General features: G+C 43.8%; 1 protein-coding gene across 3 annotated transcripts in view; it reads right to left on the reverse strand.

Moving 5' to 3' along the window:
- The window catches only part of RGL1 (ral guanine nucleotide dissociation stimulator like 1), an 81848-nt gene extending 79808 nt beyond the window's left edge, over positions 1 to 2040 (reverse strand). For all 3 annotated transcript variants that reach the window (XM_086462338.1, XM_086462337.1, XM_086462336.1), the window contains exons 1-2: positions 2014 to 2040; positions 929 to 1039 (exon numbers count right to left, since the gene is read on the reverse strand). In XM_086462338.1, the coding sequence (XP_086318464.1) occupies positions 929 to 1039; positions 2014 to 2040 (138 nt within the window). The remainder of the gene's footprint in view (positions 1 to 928; positions 1040 to 2013) is intronic.
- Between the last annotated feature and the right edge of the window lie 7410 nt (positions 2041 to 9450).

Consider the following 9450-nt stretch of genomic DNA (forward strand, 5'->3'; position numbering starts at 1 on the left):
TGACTATGGTTTCAGCACTACACTACTGTATCCCTTTATTTCATAGAACTCCACAAGGAAATTATTTGATACAAATCTCGGGGCAGTTTTAAAAGTTTTTAAAATACCAACCTGGATACTACATCAAACCAAGTTCTTATATTACTGCCTTTGATGCTGAAGAAAACACATAAACGTAACAAAATAGTATGAAAGTTATAGCTACCTCCTGAAGATCTGTCTCAAACTGCCACAGCTGCACTGATTCCAATGAAGTAAGGACATTTTATATCAGCTGAGGACTTGGCCTGACAAAGGTGAAGGCACTCAGCAGCATGCCGAATTGAATGCATGTACATTTAAGCTCATTTTACTTACCACTAAAGCTTTTATGCTTTGAAATACGCCCTTGAAAAACAGTACGGAGCAGTGATTTTTGCAGAAATGCAGACAATAAATTTCTCATCCAGCTGAGAAAGCAATACAAACGTAAGACCCAAACCTATATTCACTTAAGTTTTGAGGAAGTTTCTGTTAACTTTTCAGAGATCTTCATTAGTCAAAATACAACAACTATTCATTTGGGAGACCTGAGATAGGCTCCTAACAGCAGAAACAGGCCATAGCCCAGTTTGAAATAATTGTTAAATATTCAACTTCTCAGGCCATATGTGAAGATCCTTATTTTTGCATTAAGTATCATCTAACACGTGGGCACAACTGGCCAAAGCTTTTTTACATGTCCAGAAAAGGGGAAGGCATAACACAAGGAGAGAGTTATTTCAGATGACCCAGACAGACAACTTCAGTGTGTTGTTTTTTCTAAACAGTGAGAGCAGTCAGTGCTAAAAGTTAATATCGTAACGATTTGCGTGGAATTTAACTCCCTGGAGCAGGCTCCAAAGGCCACAAGCAGCTTCCAAAATGCCACCACGCCAGCTTTACTTACCCCTAGCCATCTCGCTCCTTTGTTGGCAGCCTGCTGAATCTGCACTCTTTTCAGGGTGACATGGTAAACAGCTCCCTCTTCTACCTCTTCACCCCCATCCTCAATTGTGCTCTGACAGGAAAAGGGGAAAGAAAAAAAAGTAAGAGAGAAAGGAACATTTTCCCTTTTCTGCTAACCACAATCTATACCAGGTGCTCTACTGCTTCACACAAAGCTGAAGGCAGAAGATGAGCTGCACAAAGTAAATACAACAATCAAAGCGATACAGGATACTTTTAGATTGAGGGAACACTGGAGATATTCTTGGCAAGCTGTCCTTTCCTGTGGTATCAAGATACCCTGACTTTCCATTTAACTATTTTTCCTAGACTAGCACATATTTTAAATAGTTGTATAAAGTCTTTTCTAAGGAAATAGTTTGGTTTTGATTAGCAGTCTTCTCTTCCCTCTCCCTCCCCCCTTTTCTAAAGCAATTAATCTCTTTGGCCTTTCATTTATGGAAGGAATTGCACTTTTAAAACTGTTGAATTACTTAGGCAGACAGTCTTTAAACTTTGAAGCTAACAAGCACTTAAAATACAGCAACCCTTTATTTCTTTTGACAGGAGGGATCTAAAGCGCTTGTGGTTTGCTTTTCCAAAACCTATTATTTCAAGCTACAAAAAAACTTTACAGAGCTGAGGCTTTAAAACGCACAAATAATCAAAAGCGGACGAAAAGGGAAAAAAAGTGCAACGTCTTCCAAACTTTAACCAAACATGTGCTGCAATGACTCCTGATTTCCCAGATTATTGCCCGTACAAAAGAGCGCAAGCCGCTGCAAGGCGGACCGAAAACATGCATCTCGGTCTCTCCAAAGGGCCACTAACTCCCCTCTCTGGAGCGCTGCCTTCATCCTCCCCGTGTCAGGCGCACAGAGCTACTCGCGAAGAGGAGCATCACTCGGGGGCGAGGGACAGCAGAGAGGCACTAAGGCACAGCGTTTCCAGCGAGGCTCCGGGAAGCAGCGGGCGGCGCGCCCGGCCACCCCGCCGACACCGGCACCCCGCGGGCAGGGGAAGGGGGGAGACGGGACACCCGGTTACCATTTTCGCTTTCCACAGCAATTTCATTCTCGGTGCCTTCCCGGGCGCCTCGACGGGGCACGCCGCCGCCGCACGCCGCCGCTCCGCCCTGCCAGCGGCCGCCGCCGCCGCGGGCCGGGCCGGGCCGAGCCGTGCGGCCCCTCGGCTCCGCGGCGCGGGAGGCGGGAGGGCGGGCGGCCGCGCCAGGCCCCGCCTTGGCCCGGCCCCGCCGAGGGGCTTCCTGTTTATCACGGGCAGCCCCGGCCGAAAAGTTACGGCGGATTCAGGCGGCGCCCCCCGGAGCTGCGCCGGGGCCGGCCGCGGGGCTGCGGCTCCCCGGGGGACGCCGCCTGAAGCGGGGCGCTCATCAGCCCGCGCCCCGAAGTCCCGGGGAGGGGGACAAGCACGAAGGAAACGCCTCCGTCCAGCCTCCGCCGGCCGCGCCCGGGCGAGCCGCGCACCGGCGCCCTGGCACGGCGGAGCGGAGCGGCGCGGCGCGGCGGCGCCCGGCGGCGGGGGCAGGTGCGGGAGCGGAGGGCGGGCGGGCCGGCCGGCCGGCCGCCGCCTGTGGGGCTCCCCGCCCGCTGCTGGCCGGGTTTGAACTGCTCTAGGCTAAAACCCACCGGTACGCAAAAGGCAGGTATTTAACGCCAAGCTTAGTTTTAAAAACTTATTTCTACAAGTTTGAAAGTAAGGAAATTAAAGGTTACAGTGAACACCAACACCGCTGTTGGCGGCGGTGTTCTACGTTGTCGTAGTCCTGCTCTGCGGAGGCGTGAGGAGCCTGCCCAGCACTTGCCCACTGGGCAATTCAGGTGGCTCAGGCCGGAGCAGAAAGAGGGCCTTCCTCCTCCAGCCCGCGCCAGCCAGGCTGTGCCAGGACAGGCAGACCCCGCCATGCTGGCTGGGGGGCAGCCGCAGGCCTCCGCAGCCCTCTGCAACCCCATCCTGTGACCAGCAGAAAATCTCCCCCTGACAGGGAGGCGCAGGGAGTGGGGACAGGGGATGTACAGATGTGTAGCAGCAGATAAGAAACCAGTGATAAACAGTGGAGCCATGAGAAGCAAGGAGTAGATCCGTGGACCGTGCAGTCAGAGATGTGGAGGGGAACAGGGCTGAGTTCCTAGTTTGGAGAGTTCAGGTTTAGGGTGATAGGAAACTGGAGGCAGAGGGAAAGTATTCCTACCCATTTGACCTGTACAACTGGCATTAAGAAACAAATCCTGACTATTTTCACCAGTTTCACCTCAAGAGAATGACTCTTCCTATTCATTAAGAAAAGTTTCTCATACTGATTCTGTTTTCAGTAGATTAGTCTATCAATTTCCCACCTAGCTCTTTACATAGACTAAAACCACAATATCCTTATTTTTCTTCTGTGAAAGTCCCTTACTCACAGACAAGCCTGTATGAACCATGACCATCTTCTCTGTACAAGCACTAGCTGCAGACATCAGCATGCCAACACAAGGATCTCAAACCACCTTGAAAAACACCTAAGTTGCCTCCTGAGCTGTCTTTAGTTACCTGTTTTTCTCAACTTATAAATGAAAGCAGAGAGGAATTAAGTACACAAATTACTGTACAAGTCAATGAAAGCAGTCAGAATTGAATCAGAGTTCAGATCCAAACCCCAGTGCAAACAGACAGTATATTAATGTATTTATACACAAGTGTTACTACCAGTTATCTCAGGAGCAGTGCTGGTTCAGAGAGACTATTATCACTTGCAGCTGTTAACATGAGGAAGCTTATGAAAGCAAGGAACATTATTTTAAGCTACGAAACCAAGATTAAGCTGTGTTGTCATGGGTGAACTGATCTGATTGTTTGCCAGGCTGTGCATTTAGTTTATTTGTGTAATACTGAAGTGATCCAGAATATGCAGAGTCAGATACAGACTTTAATAATCTGACTAAAATGTGTTGTAGCATACAACCCAAAATCTAGATTTTCCTTGGCTTCTCCAGTAAAACTGCACAGAGCATTCTGAATGCTTTAGATTTTGCAAACTGGTTTTCCATGTCATGATTTTTAGGTGCTTCTGTTGAATCACACATTTCAGACTGGATCTTTAGGGAACACCTTCTTATGGACAGACAAGCTTAGGATTTCTCATTCAAGGTAGCGCACAAGCCCTCTCATGGATGATGTTTCTGAATCCTCTTGTCACTGACAGGTGACAGAGAGAAGCTCCATCAGGAAGGAGTGCCAGATGAACTCAACCAGTTTAGCGAGTAGCAAAAAGCTAGCCTTTTTATTAATTAGATTTGCTGTTAGTTCTGATTAGAGTTGGACTGTTTTCCAAATTGTTTTTAGTGAGATATGATGCCCAGACTTTGTAGCATTCAGCACAGATGTACCTTTCTAGAAAAAAACAACAAAACCAAACAAGTTGAAATCACAGGGAAAGGTTATAGGAGGGACAGTAATCAGGCATATAATTATGCAGTATATCAAACTGCATCCTGCTTTGGTAACAGTATTTTGAATTTACACATTGTCTTTCATCCTAACAGACTGCAAGGACTGCACAAAGAAGATGACTGTGTAAACTGGGCCACTGGTGCGTGCTCACACCTGGGCTGCTGAACAAGGACCTGCAACATGCACAATGGCATGCCAGGGGCACAAGAGGAGACAGAAATTTTGGCCAAGGTGATGATGTCTATATGTCAACAGATACATGTAATTTACAAGAACAAAAAGCTACCTACACTGTTCCAGATTTGAAGATTCATACAGTCTAATTCACACACAAATGCTCATCTGTACCCCTAGAGCTCAGTTTTGCCAACATGCACCTGAGATGGCAAATTGTTATCTGGGTTTTCCAGCGTCATTCACCTTCTGCCTTCATGGGTGCTAAATGCAATTGTGAAGGTACATATGCCTAAGAGGCAGCTATTTCCCAGCTCAACAGATTTCTGAGTGAGCCTTGAAGACAATACATTTACAGTGGGATATTTGGTTCTGTAGTGTCCTCAATTAGCTGATCCGGGAGGAAAGTATCAGAATTAGCCTGAAGGAAAAATTTGTTGTCTGTGCTAAGAGTTATTGCTCATTAAGGATGAAGCAAAAATCCCTTACCCAGTATTAAAATAATCTGTCTTTTGTAGAAACCTTCAGTATTTACTTGATTGAAAACTTAATCTAGTTATTTTGTTTACTTATCCCTTAAATTAGTTTACATTAGCAAGGGGAAAACTGCAAGATAGCCAGGATAACACACAGTGCAACTTAGTCTGACAATTTAATCTTTCTTTAGCTCCTACCTAGTATGCCAGTTCAGGAAAGCACGTAAGCACTAGCTTTACTTTAGCATGACCTTAAAACACTCACATCAAAGACATTAAATTCTTAAGACTCTTTGATGAACTGGAGTCTAGACCCTGAAATCCACATGAATCACAGGTTCAAACCTCCATGGGACCGAGTCTTCCCACAAGAATTACATCAAACATTGCATTGCCCAGCAATCATATTTGCAACAGATTTTCAGTGAAAAACTGTTTAGCCAAATCCTCTGCCAATTCTAATATTCGCAATTTTCTAGTTCCTTGGAAGTCTGGATTCTATTGATAACTGTCTCACTTGGGAAAAGGGTATTTGTAGGTTGGGGTGGTATCTTCATTAAAGCAACTGATGGGATGGGATAGTGTTTTCCAACATAGTGTGCCTTTCTTATGTCACAGTATTTGCTTGCTCTCCAGCTAAACAGAGAGGTCAATTTAAATATATTACCTTTTGACAGACCTTGTCCATATTTATATTATCAGATCTCAGCTACAACAATGTTGTTAACGTAGAATACAAGACATTTCTCTTGGACTGGTAGAATCTTTCAAAGTGAATGAAACATATGGTACTGACTACAAATTTAACAGGAAGATCCATTTTAACTCCAACTCCTGTCATTAACTTTTACCAATACATGTCTGTGTATGTGTACATAACATATTATGTATTTATTTGATATTTAGAGATAAAGGATTATGCTCAGCCTAGGCTCCTAAAAATCTGCCTTATATCCAAACACTGATTATTTAATACTGGAAAGCATATGTAACATTTAACTTCCATTTAGTAGCATTCTAAGACCATTATGTGGTGTTCAACCACTTATTTGAGACCAAGAGACAGGATCAGAATACACAGGAAAACATGAAGACAAAGCAGGCTCTGATTAATCTAAAACATGTTCTGTAAAGATTTCAGGGACCAAAGGAAGCATGAAAAAGAACAATCTGCAGCTCAGTTTAATAGAACTGCTGGTTTGCTCTTTTAACAGATTTTAATCACGAAACTGATCTATACCAATGAACCACACTCATGGTCAATGTTGTGTTAAATATTTGGTTCTTTCTAAATGATGTTCACATGCAGTAACTACATTCCCGCCATAATGAAGCTGTGTGCTTGCCCTTTCTACTGAATCAGAATTGTTCCTCTAATACATCTGAGCATGTATTTCCCCCTGCAGAAGAAATAACTACAAATCCACTTGTGAATGCAACCTTACACTTCTCACAGTGAAATGTTATATAAGAAAATACTTTGAGGTCTGGAAAGTTCTCAAACTGCAGATCATTGACCACTTACAGCCAACAAGAACTTGCCGACTGTCCACAGAGAAATAAGTTAGTCACAGAGTGATGATTTTTCCTTGTTTTCAGCTGTTGCTACAGCTGGCATGCAGACGCTTTCATGAGAAGACAAAGCAAAAGACCTATAAACCAGCTGGAAATACAGAACAGCTAGTCTGACTGCCTCTGCTAAGGGCCTAACAGGAGAGGAGGGAACACAAGTCATAGATACCCAAATAAGGAAAATATTTGGGAGAGCAAAGGAAAAGGACAAAGTAACCAGGTGAATGGAAGAATCATCCCAGACAGCTTCTCCATAAGAGAAAGGCATCACGCAGTCTGAAAGGAAAGAAGCCAGGTACCAGAGATCTGCATGTAAATTAACTTCACTGGGAAAGGATGCTCAGTGGGAAATGGGAAAGAAAAACACACAACTGTCATTTTTTTTGTCCAAAAAAGGGAAAACACTCGTTGCGTGACAAAAAATGTAAGTTAGGCCATGGCTTCAAGATGTTCCTTTCAATGGCAGTGCCAGCTCAAGCAGTTTCCACTCCCTGGTGCTTGACTGTGCCAGGGGCTAAAATTGTTTGCATGTTGAATATGCTACATATTTCCTAGTAACCATGTCTTTGCATTAAATGCTTTTCCAGTATTACTTTTTTTTTTTTTTGAAGAAGCAATGGCTACCACCTCAAAGGTATTATCTCTACATGTTCAACTGTCAATTGGAAGAGAGGATTCCACAAGACAGTGTGCCTGTTCATTCATCCTGTAGAAAACATGAGAAGCTATCGTGTAGAATAAAGCCTGTCCAAAGAAACGCCCCTGCAATGGATGATGCATTAGAAGTGCATGCCTAAATACTGTTTCAGAAATAAACAGAAATAAATACTGTTTCTATTAAGACTATCTCATTAATTATTATTTGCCTGGTTTCTTCATAACCATATTTAGTTCTTGCTTTCTGTTTAAGGCACACACTCTCAATTGGGTAACTAACAGGTGCTGCAGGCTACAGTTCTTGAGATTGAAACTTTAAAAAAAAAAAAATATATGCAGATGAGCCACAAAAGCTACAGAATGCAGAGACTATAGAAATTCAAACACAAATCACTTTTATATTGTGTTTTAATGACTGTGGACTCTGACCTATAGCTTGACTGCAGAGATCTCTTTACCACAATTACCGTATGAAAATCACCTGGTAGTATTCCTTTATATTGTGCACACCGAAGTTCCTGCTTTCCGCTCAATTACACAGACCTGCTTAACATTCAATGTGCTACAATCTCAGCTACACTGAAGGTCCTTTAACAGCACAAAGCACCTCAGAGGCACATACCTCATACAATCATTTCCATCAGTACAGGGGCAATACTTTGCACACACGGCGTGCTGACATAGAGGGTAACAGAGGTGAGCCAGGTCCTCCATCTTCCTCATTTGGAAATAAATTAACTTGGATATTTATATTCTTTAAATGAATGAAATGCATTGTTACTACATGTCAGCCAGTAAGAAAAATTATTGGGATCAAAAATTAAATTTTAATTTCAAACCACTAACTAATGAAAGCAAAACAAACGTTACATTACACACTATATGTTTGATCTTCCACTGTCTGCAACCTTTGCAATCCTTACTCCTGTGCAAAAAGGGAAAAACATTCCGTATTCACGCTGAACAGCATTGAAAGGTCTAAGTGACAATGCAGTAGCAGCTTAGTAAAGAATCGGACACACAAATTCATCAGAATCTGTTTTCGTTGACACTAGAACTAAATAGAGGCCTTCAAGTAGTCAGAAATATTAACCAGCTTCATTGTAAGATGCCAGAGGAAATGCAGCAGAGCTCCCATACATAAAACTAAATTAATGATTCATGAGGCTGCATAATTAACAATGCTAAGTCAAAAAATTATGTAGTTAAGGAAGCACATCCAGCCTTCTCTTGACCTCTCATTTCATGTGCGATTGTAATTAGATAGGCATGCGCTGTTTCACAAACTATGCTGTCCAAAAGGATATGGCATGCTTTTGCATAATTTCAGATCTAGGTGGCATATCTCCTTCAGGAACAGCAAGTCCTTAGATTTCCATTTGTTAAGAACTCAAAGCAACACTGCTTGCAAAACCACAGTCACATAAACAATGGCATATTTTACTTCTTGTCCCCTGAGCCTTTTGACTCAAGAGGCGCGTTAGTAGTGCCAGCGTACCTCTGACTCTGGTCTGACACTCGCCCCCTACTCAGTCTGCAGAAACATCTCATGGTTCTTTAGAAATGACCTGTAGGAGCAAAGATAGCAGGTCCTAAGAATCATAGAATCATAGAAGAGTTTAGGTTGGAAAGGACCTCAAAGATCATTTGGTTCCAACCCCCTGCCATGGCAGGGACACCTCCCACTAGACCAGGTTGCTCAAGGCTCCATCCAACCTGGCCTTGAACACTGCCAGGGATGGAGCATCCACAACTTCCTTTGGCCGCCTGTTCCAGTGTCTCACCACCCTCAGGGTGAAGAACTTCTTCCTTGTATCTAGTCTAAACCTGCCCTCTCCCAGCTTCCAGTCATCACCCTTCGTCCTGTTACTGCAGGTCCTTGTAAAAAGTTCCTCCCCAGCCTTCTTGTGGGCCACCTTCAGGTACTGGAAGGCCACTCTAAGGTCTCCCTGGAGCCTTCAACTTGAGGAACTTGAGTCTCAGTCGCACACATTGCAAAACACCCAGAATTTTTTCTTAGGCCATAAGCACTTTACGAGGTCTTCTGTTCCTTTTCCAGCCCCATGTGTCCCTGCTTCAATATCTTTCTCTAGTTTCATGCTGTATAGCTGCTCAGGTGTTCACAGCAAATCCTCTTGACTTCACCTTTCAC

Source organism: Leptosomus discolor, chromosome 3 (genome assembly GCF_034619465.1).
Source record: "Leptosomus discolor isolate bLepDis1 chromosome 3, bLepDis1.hap2, whole genome shotgun sequence".
NCBI lineage: Eukaryota > Metazoa > Chordata > Aves > Leptosomiformes > Leptosomidae > Leptosomus > Leptosomus discolor.